General features: G+C 47.8%; 1 protein-coding gene across 1 annotated transcript; it reads left to right on the forward strand.

Annotated features, from left to right (window-relative positions):
* Window positions 1-336: 336 nt before the first annotated feature.
* ZNF668 (zinc finger protein 668) lies at window positions 337-17,991 on the forward strand. The gene is made up of 4 exons (XM_049789126.1): window positions 337-537; window positions 14,530-14,630; window positions 15,155-15,840; window positions 16,558-17,991. The coding sequence occupies exons 3-4, from the start codon at window positions 15,194-15,196 to the stop codon at window positions 17,777-17,779; spliced, it is 1,869 nt and encodes a 622-aa protein (XP_049645083.1). The 5' UTR covers window positions 337-537; window positions 14,530-14,630; window positions 15,155-15,193; the 3' UTR covers window positions 17,780-17,991.
* The last annotated feature ends 3,449 nt before the right edge of the window (window positions 17,992-21,440 follow it).

The following is a 21,440-nucleotide window of genomic DNA, read 5'->3' on the forward strand; positions in this document are numbered from 1 at the left end:
AGCTAGCTAGCTTCCCAAGATGGGGGGCAAATTTAGTCACTCGCCAGGGAAGGAAATGTCGTGGGATCAGAGGATCTAAGCACTAGAAAGCAAGACCTTTCTCTGCCTTCTGCTTCCTAGATCTGTGGGACCTGGCTCGGATGATAAACTGCCTGCCTGCAGTCCCCCTTACTAGGACCCACGAGTACCCCTTGCAGGAGATGTCTGCAGCACTCCCCTCCCGCGCCGCGCAGGCCAACTCGGCCAGGCTCCGCTTGGGCCGCTTCCCGCCACTTCCGGTCCCTGGCCCCGCCCCTCCCCGCCTCTCCGCCCTCCGCCCGCCCTCCCGCTCGCTCACTCACACGCACCCCGCGCTGGGTCCTAACGCCGGCCCCTCCCTGCCAGCGTCCCCGGCTCCGTCGGCCGGAGCAGCTGCTTCTCATTCCCGCCGAGCTGGCCCGAGTCCCTTCGGGTCGGCCAGGCCTGCTTGTGCGAGAGGCGTGAGGACCCCCGAGCGACTCCGGTGCGGAAGCCAGCCCGAGCGTCCTCAGTTTCCTCGTGAGTGCTGAGGGTGGATGGGGTTGGCCTGGCTCGAGCCACGCGGGCGGGGCCGGAGTGGAGTGCGGGCGGCCCCGGCGGAGCGCGGCGGGCGGGCGGGCGGGCTCGGGGCCCAGCGGGTCCTAGAACCCGCCGGTTGTGTGTCCCTGTCCGGCTGTGCTTCTGGACGCCTGGGCTCCAGCGGCCCGGGTTCGCCCGCCTCGCGCGGTGCGGGCTCGGGCCCGGGGGTCCTAGAGCCCGCCATGTTGCTGGGCTTTTGTCCCGCGCGTGCCGTTCGCCTACTAGGTCCGCGGCTCCCGCCGAGCCCCCTCCCGGGCTGAGGCGCTGGCGGCCCCTCCCGCGGTCCTAGAGAACGCCATTTTGCGGGCCTTTGTCCAGCGGCCCGCCCTGGTCCATTCATTTGTGCGCTCTGTCATCTTTCTTCGCTCCTTCTTGCTACCTTCTCTAAGGCCACGTTTTTCTCGGGGCTTAGCCCGAATCGAGGCACGCCAGCGCCCTACCCTGCGGGACTGTATGTCTGGAAATGGTTGCAGGGAGCGAGCTAGCTGCAAAGGGTTTCCGCGGCCCTTGGGCCTCCCATCAGCGCATCTCTTCTTAGGCACAGACATCATTTTTCAGTCTTCCCATATGTCGGAGCCCTCTCCATTTACTGATGAAGAAACGGAGGCCCAGAGCATCAGGAGCCCTCTTTTGTTCAAATCCCCTTTAAAATAGTTTCTTTTTAAATTGAGTTTTGGTCAGACAGCCCCCCCCCCCAGCCCCAGCCTGCCACTATTGCTGGTGTCCCCCACCTCTCTCTCTCCCCCTTCCTCCCTCCTCCTCTCTCTTTCCCTCCCTCCCCCTTTCTCTTCAATCTCTTCCTTTCTCTAATCTCTTTCCCTCTCCCTCTCTCCCCCTTTCTCCTCCTCTCCCTTTCTTTCTCCCTCTCTCTCTCCCTTCCTCCCTTTTAGACACTGATTTGCAATACTGTTATTGAAGGGGTAGCACTGTTACTGAAGGGTATATCACTTTTCCTCCTTTCAGCACCCAGTTCTTATCCGGAGTTCCCATTTCCAATTATAATTTAAATGATCCTAATACACACACACATACACACCAGAGTTCCCATTTCCAATTATAATTTGAATGGCCTTAATACACACACAACACACACACACACAAACATTTTGTGGCAAGCTTCCTACCATGGACCAGTACTTCTGGCCCTCGTTTCTATTGTCTTTGGGTATTATATTCATACTATTTTTAGTTTTGTTTTGTTTTGTTTTGGGGTCACACCCATTGGTGCTCAGGGGTTACTCATGGCTCTGCGCTCAGAAATCACTGGGAGGAGGGGTGGAGCAGTGACACAATCTGTAGGATGCATGCCTTGCACGTGCTAACCTAGGACTTAATGCAGTTCAATCACCTGGTGTCCCATACGGTCCCCCAAGACTGGAGCAATTTCTGAGAGAATAGCCAGGAGTAACCCCTGAGCGTCACCGGGTGTGACCCAAAAACCACACACAAACACACACACACACACACACACACACAAGAAGTCACTCCTGGGGGCCAGAGAGATGAATGTAGGGAACCCCCGGGAGGGACCTGGTTTGATTCCTAGCATCCCATATGGTCCCCCAGCCTACCAAGGGCGATTTCTGAGTGCAGAGCTAGAAGTAACCCCTGAGCACCACTGGATGTGGCCCAAAAACCAATCAGTCAATCAAAACAATCAATAAATAAAGTTTAAAAAATAAAAATCGCTCCTGTCAGATTTGGGAGACCATATGGGATGTTGGGAATCAAACTGGGGTCCATCCTGAATTGGCCAGATGCAAGGCAAACGCCCTACCACTGTGCTGTTGCTTCGGCCCCGTACTATATTTTTTATTTTTTTTTAATAGCCCACAAATGAGTATGATCATTCTTTGTTTCTCTCCCTCTGACTCATTTCACTCAGTATGCTTTCTCTATGTATAAGCAAATTTCATGAGTTCATTTTTCCTAATGGTAATGGCTGTGTAGTATTCCATGGTGAAGATGTACCAGTTTCTTTATTATCAAAAAACTATAAATAGGGGTCAGAGAGATAGCACAGCGGTTTGGTGTTTGCCTTGTATGCAGGCAACCTAGTACACACGTGGGTTCAATTCCCGGCATCCCATATGGTCCCCAAGCCTGCCAGGAGCGATTTCTGAGTGCAGAGACAGAAGTAACCCCTGAGAACTGCCACTTGTAGCCAAAAAACAAAACAAAACAAAACAAAAAGACTCTGCTGGGCCCCTTAAGCTCGGCAGACATTTTGGGGCTTCCCCGGGCTTGCTTCAACCTGGGAACTTTGATCTTCTCTGGCATTCATCCCCTGACGGCTTGTCTCGGCTGAGGTGAGTGTTTCCGGGCCAGAGTTGTGGATAAAGCTGACTCTGCTGGCCCCCTTAAGCCCACCTATAAGGGGTAGAAGCAGAGGAGTGTGGCCGCTCTGCTTCGCGGCCATACACTCCACCTAGCCAATGAATACCACCACAACACATAGAAAAACCCACAGCATAAGCGTGACAATGGGGAAACTACACAGACCAAAACTTCAGCCATAGAGAATGAAGATGGAAACTCTGATGACCCAACAATGGCCAACCACCTAAGCAGTCTTTCAGAAATGGAGTTTAGAGAAGAAATATGGAGGTTGCTCACAGAACTCAAAGAAAGTATAAATCAGAGCACTAATAAAAATAAAGAGAATATGAAGATAGAAATCAGAAAACTCCAAACTGAAATATCAGGTCAAATAACAGGTCTGAAAAACTCAGTAGAAGACTTGAAGAACATAATGGATGAGCTTTCAAACAGGTTAAAAGCAGCTGAGTATAGAATTAATGCGCTGGAAGATGAGATGCATAACAACTTTACACAGCAGAAGAGACTGGAAAAAAGCTTTAAATCAAAGGATCAGACAATGGAAAAGTTACTCAAAGAATATGAGCAGAGGAAAATAGAAGTCTTTGATAAGCTCAACAGAAACAACTTTAGAATCATTGGAGTCCCAGAGACCCAAGAAGAAAATCTCCAGGAAGAATCAATAGTCAAGAACATCGTCACAGGGCCGGGCGGTGGCGCTGGAGGTAAGGTGCCTGCCTTGCCTGCGCTAGCCTAGAACGGACCGCGGTTCGATCCCCCGGTGTCCCATATGGTCCCCCAAGAAGCCAGGAGCAACTTCTGAGCGCATAGCCAGGAGTAACCCCTGAGCGTCACAGGGTGTGGCCCAAAAAAACAAAAACAAAAAAACAAAAAGAACATCGTCACAGAGAAACTACCAGAGCTAAAGAAAACATGTGACCAAATCCTGCATGCCCAAAGAGTACCAGCTAAAAAAGACCCCAGGAGAAACACCCCAAGACACATCCTAGTCACAATGATGAATCCCACAGATAGAGATAGAATACTGCAAGCAGCAAGATCGAAAAGGGAAATTACATTCCAGGGAGCATTCTTGAAATTTACAGCAGACCTGTCACCAGAATCACTCAAGGCCAAAAGGCAGTGGTGGGATATAGTGACAAAACTCAATGAAATAAATGCTTCGCCAAGAATACTGCACCCAGCAAAACTCACTTTTTTGGTTTGAAGGAAGTATACATGGCTTCACAGATAAACAACAGCTCAAAAACTTTACAGACTCAAAACTAGCCTTAAAAGAAAAACTGAAAGATCTATTCTAAAGACAAGACAGAACAAAAAACACACCAAAGTTCTACACAAAGATGGCAATAAATCCCATGACAATTATTTCTCTCAATGTTAATGAACTAAATGCACCCGTTAAGAGGCACAGAATGGCGAAATGGATCAAAAAACTGAAGCCAACCTTCTGCTGCCTACAAGAAACACACCTGAATAGTCAGAATAAACATAGACTCAAAATCAAAGGCTAAGGAAAATCATTCAAGCAAACAACACCCTTAAAAAAGCGGGGGTGGCCATACTAATATCAGATGACACAAACTTTATACTCAGAAAAGTTGTAAGGGACAAAGATGGATATTATGTACTAATCAAAGGATTTGTACAGCAGGAAGAAATCACTCTCCTAAACATATACGCACCCAATGAGGGAACAGCAAAGTATTTAATACAATTGTTGACAAATCTGAAAAAGGATATCAATAATAACACAATAATTGTGGGAGACCTCAACACAGGCTTGTCAACACTTGATAGTTCAACCAAATGGAAACCCAACAAAAATATACTAGACCTGAAAAGAGAAATGGAAGAAAGAAGCCTAGTAGATATATATAGGACACTCCATCCTCAGAAATCTGGATACACATTCTTTTCTAATGTACATGGGTCATTCTCCAGGATAGACCACGTGCTGGCACATAAAACATATCTCCATAAAATAAAAAAGATAGAAATTTTGCAGGCTACCTTTGCTGACCACAAGGCTCTGATGTGAACTACAAAGGAACACAAGAAAAAATTTAACACCTGGAAATTAAACAGCCTACTACTGAACAACCAGTGGGTCCAAGATGAAATCAAAGAAGAAATAAAAAATTTCCTGGAAACAAACGACAATGAAAATACAAACTGTCAGAACCTATGGGATACAGCAAAAGCGGTACTGAGAGGAAAATTTATAGCTTTGCAAACACACATCAGGAAGGAAGAAGGAGCATACATAAATAGCTAAATGACGCAGCTTATAGAATTAGAAAATGATCAACAAAAGAAACTAAAAATAGGGAGACAGAAGGAAATAACAAAGCTGAGAGCAGAAATCAATGAAATGGAAACCCAAAAAACAATCCGAAAGATCACGAAAGCAGAAGTTGGTTCTTTGAAAAAATAAACAAGATTGATAGACCATTGGCAAAACTCACAAAGCAAAAGAGAGTGAAACTTGATAACGCGTATTAGAAATGAAAAGGGGGAGATCACTACAGATTGCAGAGATTGAAAGGGTATTCAGAGAATACTTTGAGAAACTCTGTGCCACTAAATATGAGAACCTGGACGAAATGGATAAATTTTTGAACTCATATAACCTTCCACGGTTGAATAAAGAAGATGTAGCATATCTAACCACCCCCATCACTATTGAGGAAATTAAAACCGTAATAAAAAATTTGCCCAAAAACAAAAGCCCAGGCCCTGATGGATTCACGAATGAATTCTTTCAAACCTTTCAAGAGGAACTACTACCAATCCTGTCCAGGCTCTTTTATGAAATCGAAAAAACAGGAACACTTCCAAATAGCTTTTATGAAGCCAACATTTTCTTAATACCAAAACCAGATAGAGATGCTGCCAAAAAAAAAAAAAAGAAAATTACAGACCAATATCCCTGATGAACACAGATGCAAAGATCCTCAATAAAATCCTGGCGAACAGGATCCAGTGCCTCATCAAGAAGATCATTCACTTTGATCAAGTAGGTTTCATCCCAGGAATGCAAGACTGGTTTAACATCCATAAATCTATCAACATAATACACAACATAAACAAGAAAAATAAAAATCCCATGGTCATATCAATAGACGCAGAAAAAGCATTTGATAAGGTTCAACACCCATTCTTGATGAAAATTCTCAGCAAGATAGGAATAAAAGGAACCTTTCTCAATATAGTTAAAGCCATCTACCAGAAGCCAGTGGCAAATATTATCCTCAATGGAGATAAACTAAAATCCTTCCCTCTAAATTCTGGAAGACAAGGCTGTCCTCTCACCACTCCTATTCAACATAGTACTGGAATTACTGGCTATAGCGATTAGGCAAGAAAAAGAAATCAAGGGAATCCAGATAGAAAAGGAAGAAGTCAAGCTCTCACTGTTTGCAGATGACATGATACTCTACTTAGAAAACCCTAAAAACTCTGCCAAAAAGCTTCTAGAAATAATAGATTCGTATAGCAAAGTGGCAGGCTACAAAATTAACACACAAAAATCAATGGCCTTTTTATACACTAATAATGATAGGGAAGAAATGGACATTAAGAGAACAATTCCATTCACATTAGTGCCACACAAACTCAAATATCTTGGAGTCAACCTGACTAAAGATGTGAAGGATCTATACAAAGAAAACTATATATATAAAAAAAAAAAGCACTGCTCCAAGAAATAAGAGAGGACACGCAGAAATGGAAACACATACCTTGCTCATGGATTAGCAGGATCAACATCATTAAAATGGCAATACTTCCAAAAGCAATGTACAGATTTAACGCGATTCCCCTGAAGATACCCATGAGATTCTTCGAAGAAGTGGATCAAACACTTCTGAAATTCATTTGGAACAATAAACAACCTCGAATAGCTAAAGAACTCCTTGGGAAAAGGAATATGGGAGACATTACTTTCCCCAATTTAAAGCTGTATTACAAAGCAATAGTTATAAAAACAGCATGGTATTGAAATAAAGACAGACCCTCAGATCAGTGGAATAGGCTTGAGTGCTCAGAGAAGGTTCCTCAGATATATAACCACCTAATTTTTGATAAAGGAGCAAGAAATCCTAAATGGAGCAAGGAAAGCCTACTCAACAAGTGGTGTTGGCACAACTGGTTAGCCACTTGCAAAAAAGTGAACTCAGACCCCCAGCTAACACTATGTACAAAGGTAAAATCCAAATGGATTAAAGACCTTGATATCAGATCTGAAACTATAAGGTATATAGAACAACATGTAGGTGAAACACTCCAGGACATTGAGACTAAAGGCATCTTTAAGGAGGAGACAGCACTTTCCAAACAAGTGGAAGCAGAGATAAATAGATGGGGCTATATTAAGCTGAGACGCTCTGCATCTCAAAGGAAATAGTGCCCAGAATACAAAGACCACCCACTGAGTGGGAGAAATTATTCTCCCAATACTCATTAGATAAAGGACTAATATCCAAAATTTACAAGGTACTGACAGAACTATACAAGAAAAAAACAACTAACCCCATCAAAAAATGGGGAGAAGAAATGAACAGACACTTTGAAAAAGAAGAAAGGCAAATGGCCAAAAGGCACATGAAAAGATGCTCAACATCACTAATCGTCAGGGAGATGCAAATCAAAACTATGAGGTACCACCTCACGCCACTGAGATTGCCACACATCACAAAAAAGGAAAACAAGCAGTGCTGGCGGGGATGTGGAGAGAAAGGAACTCTTTTTCACTGCTGGTGGGAATGCCGGCTATTACGACCTTTATGGAAAGCAATATGGAGATTCCTTCACAAACTGGAAATTGAGCTTCCATACAATCCAGTTATACCACTCCTAGGAATATACCCGAGGAACACAAAAATACAATACAAAAATCCCTTCCTTACACCTATATTCATTGCAGCGCTATTTACAATAGCAAGGCTCTGGAAACAACCAAGATACCCTCCAACAGATGAGTGGCTAAAGAAACTGTGGTACATATACACAATGGAATACTATGCAGCCGTCAGGAGAGATGAAGTCATGAAATTTTCCTATACATGGATGTACATGGAATCTATTATGCTGAGTGAAGTAAGTCAGAGGGAGAGAGATGCAGAATGGTTTCACTCATCTATGGGCTTTAAGAAAAATGAAACACTTTTTTTTGTTTGTTTTTGTTTTTGGGCCACACCAGGCAGTGCTCAGGGGTTACTCGTGGCTGTCTGCTCAGAAATAGCTCCTGGTGGGCCTGGCGGTGGCGCTAAAGGTAAGGTGCCTGCCTTGCCTGCGCTAGCCTTGGACAGACTGCGGTTCGATCCCCCGGTGTCCCATATGGTCCCCCAAGCCAGGAGCAACTTCTGAGCACATAGCCAGGAGTAACCCCTGAGCGTTACCGGGTGTGGCCCAAAAACCAAAAAAAAAAAAAGAAATAGCTCCTGGCAGGCACAGGGGACCGTATGGGACACCGGGATTCGAACCAACCACCTTAGGTCCTGGATCGGCTGCTTACAAGGCAAACACCGCTGTGCTATCTCTCTGAGCCCAATGAAAGACATTTTTAACAGTATCTCAGAGACAAGAGAAATGAGGGCTGGTAGATGAAGCTCATTACATAGAGTGATGAGTGCAATTGGAGAGATGACTACATGAAAACTATCATAACAATGTGAATGAATGAGGGAAGTAGAAAGCCTGTCTCGAGTACAGGTGTGGGGGGGTGGGGAGGAGGGAGATCTGGGAAATTGGTAGTGGGAATGTTGCACTGGTGAAGGGGGGTGTTCTTTACATGACTGTAATCATACAACTATAATCATATTTGTAGTCACGGTGTTTAAATAAAGATAATTATTAAAAAACAAAAAAGACACTACCAAAACTATGAATAGATTTTTTTTTTTTGAGGGCACAGGGGAGGGTGCAAGCTTTTTTCTGTGAGAGAGGGTAGGAAGGGCTGTCCCTGGAGCTGAGAGTGGAAAAATGCATTGGGATTAGTTGGTAAATTGACCATGTTTTTGGAGAGCATTAGGTTTTAGGGTTTTTTTTGGGTGGGGGGGTAGATGGGACCACACTTGTGCTCAGGACTTTCTCTTGGCTTTGTGCTCAAGGATTACTCCTGGAAGTGCTCAGAGAACCCTATGTTGTGCTGAGGATCAAACTCAGGTGGGCCATGACCCTGTACTATCACTCTAGCCACTGGAGATTATTAACTTTTCGCATGCTTCTTATTTTACTTTACACCATCGCTCCTAATCTCTTATAGCCTACTGAGACCACTTATTTAGAACATAGAAGAGTGGGGAGCTGAAGAGATAGTACAACAGGAGGGCACTTGCCTTGCACGGGACCAACTCAGATTCAATACCCAGCACCCCTAAGGTCTCCAAAGCACCACCATGCTTAATCCCTGAGTGTAGAGCCAGGAGTAAGTCCTGAGCACTGCAAAATATGGCTCAAAAACAAAACAAAACAAATCAAAAAAAGAAATTACGAGAGTGGAACTGGAACAACAGTATAGCAGGTAGGGCACTTGCCTAGAATGCAGCTGACTCAGGTTCAATCCCCAGAATTTTGTATGGTAACCCAAGAGTGGCCCAAAAACAAAGGCAAGCAAACAAAAGAAATTAGAGTGATGGGGCCAGAGAGATAGCATGGAGGTAAAGTGTTTGCTTGCATGCAGAAGGTCGGTGGTTTGAATTCCGACATCCCATATGGTCCCCTGAGCCTGCCAGGAGCGATTTCTGAGCAGAGAGCCAGGAGTAACCCCTGAGTGCTGCCGGGTATGACCCAAAAGCAAAAACAAAAACAAAAGAAAGAAATTAGAGTGAGATAGAGCAAATGCCTTCACTGCTAGGACTAGGTTCTCTCTCTGGCAGGTGAGGTAAATTAATCCTGTGACATTAGAACCTGTTCAAACAATAACCCTCCTCTAAAACAGTGTTTTTGTTTGTTTGATTTTGCTTGTTTGATCTCAGCATTTAGACTTAATTCCTGATTTGCACCTAGGAATCACTCCTGGTGGGTTTGGGAGACCGTATGGGATACTGGCCGGGAATCAAACCAGGTTGGTCATATGCAAAACAAGCATCCTACCCCAGTGTACTATCTCTCTGGCCCGTCTCCTAAAGCAAAGACCATATTGGTCGTTCACCAAAATACTGAAACCACTGTGTGGGATGGGAGCTATAGTTGAGTTGAACCTCCTAATTTGAAAGGCAGAGAAATCCAGCTAATAAGTAGTTGTTGATCAGCATTCTCATAAACTTTTTCTATGGGGAAATCAGAGACTTTATGGCCTGAACTTGAATTTGGGGCCTGAACCCCATTCTAGTTGTAAAAAATACAGAATGAAAAAAGGTTCTTGGCTCTTCATCATCATCTTCATCAGAAGACAAGAATTTGAGAGGTAGACTGGTTGCAATCGTGAACAATTGATTTCATCCTTTCTAAAAATGAGGAATATAATATTGTTTAGTCTGCTGTGTTGCCATAACAATGATAGAAAACCACAGACTAGATGTTTCAACAACAAAAAATTGTTTCTCGTGACTGGAGTCCTAGCACAGCAGTAGGGCGTTGGCCTTGCACGCGGCCAGTCCAGGATAGATCTTGGTTCGATCCAGCGTACTCCCCGAGCCAGGAGTAGCCCCGAGCATTACAGGGTGTGTGGCCCAAAAAATCAAAAAAAAAAAAAAAAGAAAGAAATGATTTATCACAGTTCTATAGGTTGGGAAATTCAAGACCAAAGTACAGTTCCAAGTGAGAGCTTTCTTCCTGGTTGGTAGATGACATAGCTTTCTTGTTATATCCTCATGTGGTTTTTCTAACCATGCATACATCTGTCTGAACCATAAGAAACTTCTAGGAGCTAGAACAGTAGCAAATGCAAGGGCATTTGTCTTGCATGTGGCTGACCTGGATTCGATCCCTGGCATCCCAAATGGTCCCCTGAGTCTGTCAGGAGTAATGTCTGAGCACAGAGCCAGAAGTAACCTCTGAGAGCTGCTGGGTGTGGCTCAATAAGCCAAAAGAAAAAAGAGAAGAAACGTCTATGTTTCTAGAAGTTTCTAGCTCAAAAAGCACACAAAAGTATTTCAAAGACAATGGAAATGGTTCAAGTCAGAGGTTGTGTATGTGAGGTCATCAGCTTGGTCCTGCTTTTGGCTTAGGAATGACTAGCAGATCATTAGCCTAGCGAAGTTAAAGGTGGGACTAGAGAGTTATTAACTAAGGTGAAGCTACATATCAAAGGGCAGTCAGGAAGAGGGTCTTTGAAGTTGAGACTGGGGCCAGAGAGGTGGCGCTAGAGGTAAGGTGTCTGCCTTGCAAGCAGACAAGGAAGGACCGCGGTTCGATCCCCCGGCGTCCCATATGGTCCCCCCAAGCCAGGGGCAATTTCTGAGCACTTAGCTGGGAGTAACCCCTGAGCATCAGACAGGTGTGCCCCCCCCCCAAAAAATAAATTGAGACCCAAATGTTGTTGTTTTGGTTTGGTTTGGTTTGGTTTAGGGGCCACACCTAGTGCATTCAGGGATTACTCCTGGCTTCTCTCAGAAATCACTTCTGGCAGATTCTGGAACCAAATGGGATGCTGGGATCGAACCTGGGTCTGTTCTGGATTTGGCCACGTGCAAGGCAAATGCCCTACCACTGTGCTATCACTCCAGTCCCAAGAACCAAATTAATTTTTAAAAAAGATAGTGGGAATTGGAGAGGTAAAGCACTTGTCTTGCTTGGCTGCCCATGTTTTTTTTTTTTTTTTGGTGGGGGGCCACACCTGTTTGATGCTCAGGGGTTACTCCTGGCTAAGCACTCAGAAATTGCCCCTGGCTTGGGGGGACCATATGGGACGTCAGGGGATTGAACCACGGTCCCGGTCCTTCCTTGGCTAGCACTTGCAAGGCAGACACCTTACTCTAGCGCCACCTCACCGGCCCCGGCTGCCCATGTTTGATCTCCAGCACTCTATATTGTTCCCTGAGTACCACCAGGAGTAAATTCTGAGCTGTGCCATGTGGCAAAAATAATCTTTGGGTAATAGTGCTTCTGACACTGGTACAAAGGTTCTCAGGGGAATGAATCAAGCTCACCAAATGAGTGGTTAGATCCTCAGGTGAGGAGCCAATGGTGAGATTTTGGACTAGGACCTGCCTGTCTCACCCTTCTGCTTTTCCTGAAACTGGACACTGCTGGAACCATTATAGCATTCTTCAGAGTGCCTTTGAAGGAATTTATCTCTCTAGCTATTTGGTTCTACTTCACAGATAGGAAGTCTGAAGCCCACAGTTGAGAACCAGTGTCCCCAGCCCTCTGAGAAGACACTGGCCTCTGGTCTCCAGGCAGAGCTGCAGGAATGAGAGGCATCTGAGAGTGGCCTGAGGTCAGGGCTAGTCACTGTGGGGCTGGTCCAGGCAGCAGACATCTGAGACTTCAAATAACTCCAAATAAGCTAGACATCTAGTTTCTAGTCCTGTGCTGTGTGGCCATGGAACCTCAATTTATTCTCTGTCAAATGAGGAGAGTGATTGTCACCTCAGGAAGTGATAGAAGAGAATTAAATAAAGTAGCATGTTCAGCAGAATGACTCTGAGAATAATCAGTAATCGAGGTCACAGTTATTCTTACCTCATTCAGTCCTCACCCAACCCTGTGAAGGCAAGACCTTTTATTTCCATTTTTCAGATGAGAAAATTGTGAGTTTATTGGGGGGGTGTCACACCCAGTGACGTTCAGGGGTTACTCCTGGCTCTGCGCTCAGAAATCGCTCCTGGCAGGCATGGGAGACCAGTTGGATTCGAACCACCATCTGTCATGAATCGGTTGTGTTCAAAGCAAACGCCCTACTGCTGTGCTATCTCTCCAACCCAAAAATTGTGGTTCTGAGGCATGGATTTAACTGTACAGGGTTGAGGGCTATAGAGATAGTACAATTGGTAAGGTGCTTACCTTACATACAGCAACCTAGGTTTGATCCTTGATATCCCACATGATCCTCTGAGCCTGCTGGGAGTGATTACTGAGTGGAGAGCCAAAAGTAAGCCCTGAGCATTGCCCAAAAAACAAAGCAAAATATAGGTCCACAGCTAGGAAGTGAGGTAAATTGTAAAGCCAGTCAGTCTGACTCTAGAGAATGTGCGCTTCATATCTGGGTTTGGAGATCACATTCTGGGGGTAGCTATTCCCGGTGTTGCACAGGATTCTGGGGATTCAAACACCATAATAAGCAAGCACAGCACCTTACTCCTATACTAGCTCTCTAGGCCCCAGAGAAGGTGCACTTGAATCACAGTGCTATTTCATTTTTTTGCACCTCACTGCTATGTCTGTGAAAAGGGAATAATGATGGAAGTTTTCTTGTGGTTGTTGACCTGTTTGAGTTCGGGCATGTAAAGAGCTTAGACACTGTCATTTAGCAGGTGCTCTCTAAATGTAGCTTACATTGCTTTTGTTCAGGAGAAATTTCTCACTTCCATTGCCATGGGATTTCTGGGAAAGGAAATCATGAGTGCTTCATCCAGGGATAGTGAAGGATTCCCTGAAATTCAAGGAAAGAATTACTGCTCTAGAGAATGTTGGATCACAAGCCCTTTAAACTTACCTTCTAGCACTAGAAGCACAGTTTGGAAAATGAAGTAAATAACCAAGCTTTGGGTAAGACAATTTTTGTGGCACTAGGGCTAGTGACCAGAGAGAGGAATGCATGAAATACTTCCTGGGTGAAATAGGGCTCTAAGGTAAGATTTGCAGGACTTTAATACTAGGAAGGACCAGAGAACTTGTTTGTTCTGATGGAAGTCAAGCATAGGTGCTGATGGAGATAACTCCAGCTGCTTCTGAGACTGCGTGTGGTGCTGGGGTACAGAAACTAAAGTCAGGAAAAGGGTGCTGACTCCACAGTAAGGTAGCCCTTGCTCCTCATACCTAGGATTTCAAGTCTCTCTGGGTCATAGCATAGATGCCACCAACCCTTGTGATAAGCAGATAAGGAAATAGGCCTAGAAACATTAGAAGCCATAGGACTGGAACAATAGCACAGTGGCAGACCAAAGTTCAATCCTGGCACCCCCAAATGATCCCCACCAAGAGTAATCCTTGAGCATAGAGTCAGGAATAATTCCTGAGCATTTTCAGGTATGGCCCCAAAACAAACAAGCACAAAACAACACTAGAAGCCAGGCCTCCTGGCCTAGTTTCTAGCTACATCTGGCTCACCTCCCAGTCTGCAGCACTGGACCCCAGAAGCCCCCTGCAGCTGCAGCTCAGTTCTCCTTAAGTGGATCTGCATAATCCTCTTCCCACCAGGAGGATGAGCTGGTGTTAAACTAACTGCAGCCATTAATCCCATTTCCTCCAAGCCATGATCCCCAGGGGCAGCAGCTGGATAGAATAAACAAAGAGGGCCCTTAGCTAGAGCAAGTGTCCCAAGAAGCCAGATTACAGCAGATACATCATAACTCTAAAAGAAGCTCTCTCTGTGTCTCTCTCTTTGTCTCTCATTACTCTAAAAGAAGCTCTCTTGTTCTCTATCTCTGTGTCTCTGTCTCTCTCTCTCTGTCTCTCTCTCTCTCTTTCTTTCTCTCCCTCCAGAAAATGGATGAATGGCATAAGCTAGCAAGGAAATTGCTAGCAATGACATAAACTGCATAGGACTAATTGAACTCTCCATCACCAGAGATACTCCATGTCAGCTACTCACAGCTCGAGGTGAGACCAGGATTCCTGTCTCTCAGTGGGGTAATTCACAGCTGTGTGAGGCTAGAGCTCTTTGTGATTGAACAGTTGAGCCCACCAGTCAAAGTGGAAAGGTAAAATGCGTGCACTTCCAGAAAAAGCTTCCAGCCACTAGTTTGTTCAGTGGTCTCCCCCTTTCTGGACCCAGGTCTGTTTTCACTGGGCCCAAGGAGATCCTCAGGCAGACCTACCTCGGGGTCCTCTGTGTCAGTATCCTACTGTTTGGCTGCCGAACTAAAAAAGGATAAGGGCCATCCAGCACGTGGGCATGCTCATGATTCCAGCCCCCTTTCTTAGCCTTTCTGAAGTTGCAGTCCCACTGCTTTCATCAGTGAACAGAGAAGATAGTTCAAATTTGAGCCTAGATAGTGTCAGAGTCCAAATATTTAGGAAGAAGCTGGCACCTGGATGGGAAATACAGGTGAAATCGGATCCCCTCCAAGTCCTAGGGGCTTTGAGGAAGAGAGGCCTGGCTTCTAACTGCTGTCCCTCACAGGTCTTCTGACCTGCCTGCAGCACCATGGAGGTGGAGTCTCCTGAGTCCAGAGCCCCAGCACCTGGCTACAAGCGTTCCGGTCGCAGATATAAGTGCCTATCCTGCACCAAGACATTTCCAAATGCACCCAGGGCAGCACGACATGCTGCCACCCATGAGCCCGCAGACTCTGTGGAACAGGCAACTGAAGAGACGCTGAAGCCAGAGCCAGAGCCCAAAGCGGAGGAGGCCAGTGGGGACAAAGTGTCAGATGCCGCAGCTAAGCCCCGTCCTTATGCATGTCCCCTGTGCCCCAAGGCCTACAAAACTGCCCCTGAGCTGCGAAGTCATACGCGGAGCCACACGGGTGAGAAGCCCTTTTCTTGCCCGGAGTGTGGTCGCCGTTTCATGCAACCAGTGTGCCTGCGTGTACACTTGGCTTCCCATGCAGGCGAGCTTCCCTTCCGCTGCTCCCACTGCCCCAAGGCCTATGGGGCACTCTCCAAGCTCAAGATCCACCAGCGTGGGCACACGGGTGAGCGGCCATACACCTGTGCTGACTGTGGCAAGAGCTTCGCAGACCCATCGGTCTTTCGCAAACACCGACGCACCCACGCGGGCCTGCGGCCATATGGCTGCGAGCGCTGTGGCAAGGCTTATGCAGAACTCAAGGATCTACGCAACCACGAGCGGTATGGGAGGGTCCTAAGAAAGATCTGGTCGATGGATGGGGGTAGAACAAGAGGGCGGCTGTGTGACCCATGGGACTTGGGGCTGAGTATCAAAGAGCAGAGAGTCAATGGGACGGTGACTGGGTGGGGCCATGGCGGCACCCCAGAGATGCTGGGGGGTGGGATGGGGAGAACACATGTGAGTGGGGCTTGATCTGTGTTATGCACAGAGACCCTATTCAAAATTGCACCTGACGGGGCGGGAGCCATAGCACAGTGGCACGGCCTTTGCACGCGGCTGACCCAGGACGGCTTGAGTTCGATTCCCGGTATCCCATATGGTCCCCCAAGCATGCCTGGAGTAATAATCCCAGAGAGCCGCTGGGTGTGGCCCCAAAACAAACAAAAATGGTGTAGCTGGGCCAGAGAGATAGCATGGAGATAAGGTGTTTGCCTTGCATGCAGAAGGTCGGTGGCTCGAATCCCGGCATCCCATATGGTTCCCCGAGCCTGCCAGGAGCAGTTTCTGAGCGTAGAGCCAGGGTTAAGCCCTGAGCGCTGCCGGGTGTGACCCAAAACCCAAAAAATTAGAAAACACTGCACCTGAATTCTAGTACTCAGGACTGCCCTGTGACTCTGAGGGCTTCTGCTGGGGCCGCTCAGCCGGTCGTAGCGTAGCGGGGGTCGGGGTCCAGGGGGGCCTGTTGTCTTCATGCCCGTCTCTGCGCCCTCCCACAGGTCCCACACGGGCGAGCGGCCCTTCCTCTGCTCCGAGTGCGGCAAGAGCTTCTCGCGCTCGTCCTCGCTCACCTGCCACCAGCGCATCCACGCGGCGCACAAGCCCTACCGCTGCCCGGCCTGCGGCAAGGGCTTCACGCAGCTCAGCTCGTACCAGAGCCACGAGCGCACGCACTCGGGCGAGAAGCCCTTCCTGTGCCCGCGCTGCGGCCGCATGTTCTCGGACCCGTCGAGCTTCCGGCGCCACCAGCGGGCGCACGAGGGCGTGAAGCCGTACCGCTGCGAGAAGTGCGGCAAGGACTTCCGACAGCCGGCCGACCTGGCCATGCACCGGCGGGTGCACACCGGGGACCGGCCCTTCAAGTGCCCGCAGTGCGACAAGACCTTCGTGGCGTCCTGGGACCTCAAGCGGCACGCGCTGGTGCACTCGGGCCAGCGGCCCTTCCGCTGCGAGGAGTGCGGGCGCGCCTTCGCCGAGCGGGCCAGCCTCACCAAGCACAGCCGCGTGCACTCGGGCGAGCGCCCGTTCCACTGCAACGCCTGCGGCAAGTCCTTCGTGGTGTCGTCCAGCCTGCGCAAGCACGAGCGCACGCACCGCAGCAGCGAGGCCGGCGCGGCGCCCCCGCAGCCGGAGCTGGTGGTGGGGCTGGCGCTGCCGGTCAGCGTGGCCAGCGAGGGCTCGGCCGCGCCCGCCGCCGCCGGCGTGGGGCTCGGGGACCCGCAGGCGGGGCTGCTCGGACTGCCCCCCGAGTCGGGCGGTGTGATGACCACGCAGTGGCAAGTGGTGGGCATGACGCTGGAGCACGTCGAGTGCCCCGACGCGGGGGTGGGGGTGGGAGAGGCCCCTGGCCCCCTGGGGGAGGCCGGTGAGGTAGGGGGTGAGGAGGTCGACGAGAAGGCCCCCCAGTTTGCCTGCCGCGAGTGCAAGGAGACGTTCTCCACGCAGACGCTGCGGCGGAGGCACGAGCGCTCCCACCCGGAGCTGCGGCCCTTTCCCTGCACCGAGTGCGGCAAGAGCTTCTCTGACCGCGCAGGGCTGCGCAAGCACAGCCGCACTCACAGCACTGTGCGCCCCTACCCGTGCCCCCACTGCCCCAAGGCCTTCTTGAGTGCCAGCGACCTGCGCAAGCACGAACGCACCCACCCCGTGACCGTGGACACTTCCACGCCCCTCGAGCCTCTTGTGGCCCTGCTAGAGATGACTGAAGATGGACCTGCCTGAGGCCCTGCCGCCACACTCCCAGAGGCTCAGCACCCCAGGGGCCTCTCAAACGTCCTCTGCCCCTAACTCACTCGAGACTAGATAGATTCCCACTCCCCATCCCAGGCAGCGAGCTCCCTTGGCCCAACCAGAGCAAGGATCAGGAGGCTGGCAGCAGCCGCTGAGAAACCTAGTTCCTTCAAGCAAACACTCATTAAAGTCACACTTCCATATTGGGGTTGTCTTTTGTGTTCTGGTGGGGGGTGGGTTGCAGTTTGAGTATTAGATAAGGGTCAGTGGAGGCATTGGAACAGACAAAAACTAAAGGAGGGGGCTGGAGAGATGGTACAGCAGGATGGGTGTTTGCCTTGGACACGGCCAATTAGGGTTCAGTCCTGGAAACCCATATGATTCCCCTAGCCCCACCAGGAGTGATCCCTAAGTGCTGAGCCAGGAGAAATCCCCACGCACCATCCAGATGTGGCCCCAAAGTCAAAACAATTTTACAAAGCTCAGGTGTGAGACTGGGACCTGAGTGATAGAACAGCGTTAGGGCATTTGCTTTGCAAGTGGCCAACCCTGGACTGACCCGGTTTGATTCTCGGCATCCTATATAGTACCCCGAGTCTGCCATGAGCTATTTCTGAGCACAGAGTCAGGAGCATCCCCTGAGCACTGCCGGGGTGACCCAAAAGCCAAAAAACAAAACTCAGGTGGTAGAGAGAGTGGGCTGGGGTGGGAGGATAAGTATAGATGCTTCCCATGCATGTGGCCAATCCAGTTTAGAACCCGACATCACATATGGAACCCCTGAACACTGTCAGGAGTGATCCCAGAGCACTGCTGGGTGTGACCCCAAAACATTACAAACCCCCAACAGTAGTCTTTGGGAGTTTTGTTTCACAAAGTATGTTTCAGAGGCCGGAGAGAGAGCACGGCGTTTGCCTTACATGCAGAAGGTAGGTGGTTCGAATCCCGGCATCCCATATGGTCCCCCGAACCTGCCAGGAGCGATTTCTGAACATAGAACCAGGAGTAACCCCTGAGCGCTGCCGGGTGTGACCCAAAAAACAAAAACAAAGTATGTTCCAAAATATCCTGGAGTGATTGGATGGAGTGATTGTAGAGCAGGTAGGGCTTTTGCCTTGCATGCAGGAGACCCAGGTTCAATCCCTGGCAACCTATATGGTAGCCTGAGTCTGCCAGGATTAATTTCTGAACGCAGAGCCAGGAGTAACCTCTGAGTTCTTCCAGGTGTGGCCCAAAAACCAAAAAAAGAATGTCTTGTACTTATCCATGGACAAGTACAGGAAATTCTAATGATCTTCTTGAAGTTTTTTTTTGTTTTGTTTTGTTATTTTGGGGAGCATACCTGGTAATGCTCCAGAGTTACTCCTGACTCTGTACTAGGGAATTACTTGTTGTGGGACACAGGGCTTAGAATTCTTAGTAACCATGGGGCTGGAGTGGAGGTGCAAGTGGTTGGGCATTTGCCTTGCACGTGCTAACCTAGGACAGACCATGGTTCGATCCCCAGCATCCCATATGGTTCCTCAAGCCAGGAGCGATTTCTGAGCACATAGCCAGAAGTAATCCTTGAGTGTCACTGGGTGTGGCCCAAAAAACAAAAAAAAAGAATTCTTAGTGACCAAATAGTATTAATATCAGTATAGTGAATAGGATTTTTGCCTTGCATTTGGCGACTCGAGTTGAATCTCTGACACCACATATGGTCTCCCAGACATCACCAGAAATTATCCCTGAACACAGAGTCAGGAGTAAGCCCTAAGCACAGAGGGGTGTGACCCAAAAATTAAAAAGATTTAAAGTCAACTAGTTCTGTTTATAGGTAATAAATTGAGGCTCTGAAGCTAAAACAAAGTCTAAGGTCATAGTGTACTAGATACCTCTTTCTATCCTCATATCTAGTATTTTGGGTTCCACCAAGACTGAAATCTCAGCTAGTGAGCAGTATGTACCTCACCTCTAGGCCCATGTGCCAGTCATGCGGGATGGGGGGACTTGACACCACTCTGGTCATAAGCCAATACTGTTTTACCAGTGAACACCAGGACAGAAGGAACAGGTGTTACTTCTTGATAGGTCTCAGCATTACCATGCCCAAATCCTCATTCCTGTACTCCATACAGAACTTTCTGTTTTATTATATTCGTGGAATCATGAAATCATTATAATTTTAAAATAATTTCATGTCACTCAATACTTTTACCTCTGTTTGTCATCCATCCCCAACTCTTCCCCTTTAGTCTTAGTCAATTACTAATATTTCTCTCACCCTAGATTTGCCTGTTGTGGACATTTGCCATATGCAAGGCATTTGGGCATTTGCCTTGCACTCTTCTCACGGCTATCACTCTGGCTCCTGAGTGGCTGCATTAAACTGAGAATTAAACTCAGATTCTCAAGGTTCATTCAACTAGCTTATATCTGCTGTATGTGTGTGTGTTTGTGTGAGTGCCACACCTGGATGCACTCGGGTTACTCCTGACTCTGGGCTCAGAAATCGCTCCTGGCAGGCTCGGGGGACCATATGGGATGCCAGGGATCAAACCCAGAGTCAGTCTTGAGTCACATGCAAGACAAATGCCCTACCCACTGTGCTATCACTCTGGCCCAGAACATACTTTTCAATTGTCTTGGGTATAGAACTAGGGGTCAAATTACTGGGTCATACTATAATTCTATGTATAATAGAATTAGACACTTGAGAAATATCAGACTATTTTTTGGAGGGGAGATACACTATGAGGCTCAGGAGCTAATCCTAATATTATGTTCAGGAGTGACACTAAGCAGTTTTGGGGGACCATACGTGGTGCTGGGGACTCAACCAATGTTGGCTGTTGGCAAGTGCCTTAACCCTTATACCATTGTTCTGGTTCCTTTCTCTCTGTACCATACTTTGTTTCGTGTGTGTGTGTGTGTGTGTGTGTGTGTGTGTGTGTGTGTGTGTGTGTGTATTTGTTTCTTTAGAGCTACACCTGGCAGTCTTCAGTATTTACTCCTGGCTCTGTGCTCAGGGATTACTCCTGGCAGTTCTTGAAGAACCATATGTGGGATGGGGGATCGAACTTGGGCAGCATGTGTACAGGGTGGTTATTGGCTGTACTAGCTCTCTGGCCTATGTACTATTTTTTTTAGAACTTTTAGAAATCAGCACCAATGGGCTAAAGAGATGGCTCAAAGAGCATAAGCATATGCTTTATGTATGGGATCCTTAGATTTAATCCCCAGTGCTTTATTATTACCTGAATACAGGCCTGGAGTAGCTCTGGACCATCATGAATACAGACAAAAAAAAAAAAATGCTATGACAGTGAAAGCTCAAAGTGCTCACAGAAGGCCCATCTAACAGTACATGGGCCTCTGAGCACCACTAGCCACACTGGGAGAAACCCTGAACACCTCTGGGTGTGATCCAACCCACCTACCCCTAAATATCAGGGACCATACAGAACAAGAGTTACAAAGTTTGGGGCTAGAGCAATAGTACAATGGGTAAGGCATTTGCCTGGCACATGGCCAACTAGGGTTAGATCTTCAGCATTTTATATGGCCCCCTGAGCACTACCAGGTATGGCCCAAAAAGCAGGGGGAAAAAAAAGTTAAGGAATTTGCTTTGCATTTATCTGACCCATTCCATTCCCACCACCACCAAAAG

The sequence above is a fragment of the Suncus etruscus genome, chromosome 15 (genome assembly GCF_024139225.1).
Source record: "Suncus etruscus isolate mSunEtr1 chromosome 15, mSunEtr1.pri.cur, whole genome shotgun sequence".
NCBI lineage: Eukaryota > Metazoa > Chordata > Mammalia > Eulipotyphla > Soricidae > Suncus > Suncus etruscus.

What these genes read in the sequence shown, in the direction of transcription:
- ZNF668 (XM_049789126.1), top strand. Translation starts at nt 15,194, where the DNA reads ATGGAGGTGGAGTCTCCTGAGTCCAGAGCCCCAGCACCTGGCTACAAG. An exon ending in GATCTACGCAACCACGAGCG is followed by an intron (nt 15,841 to 16,557) that starts GTATGGGAGGGT and finishes GCCCTCCCACAG; the next exon opens with GTCCCACACGGGCGAGCGGC.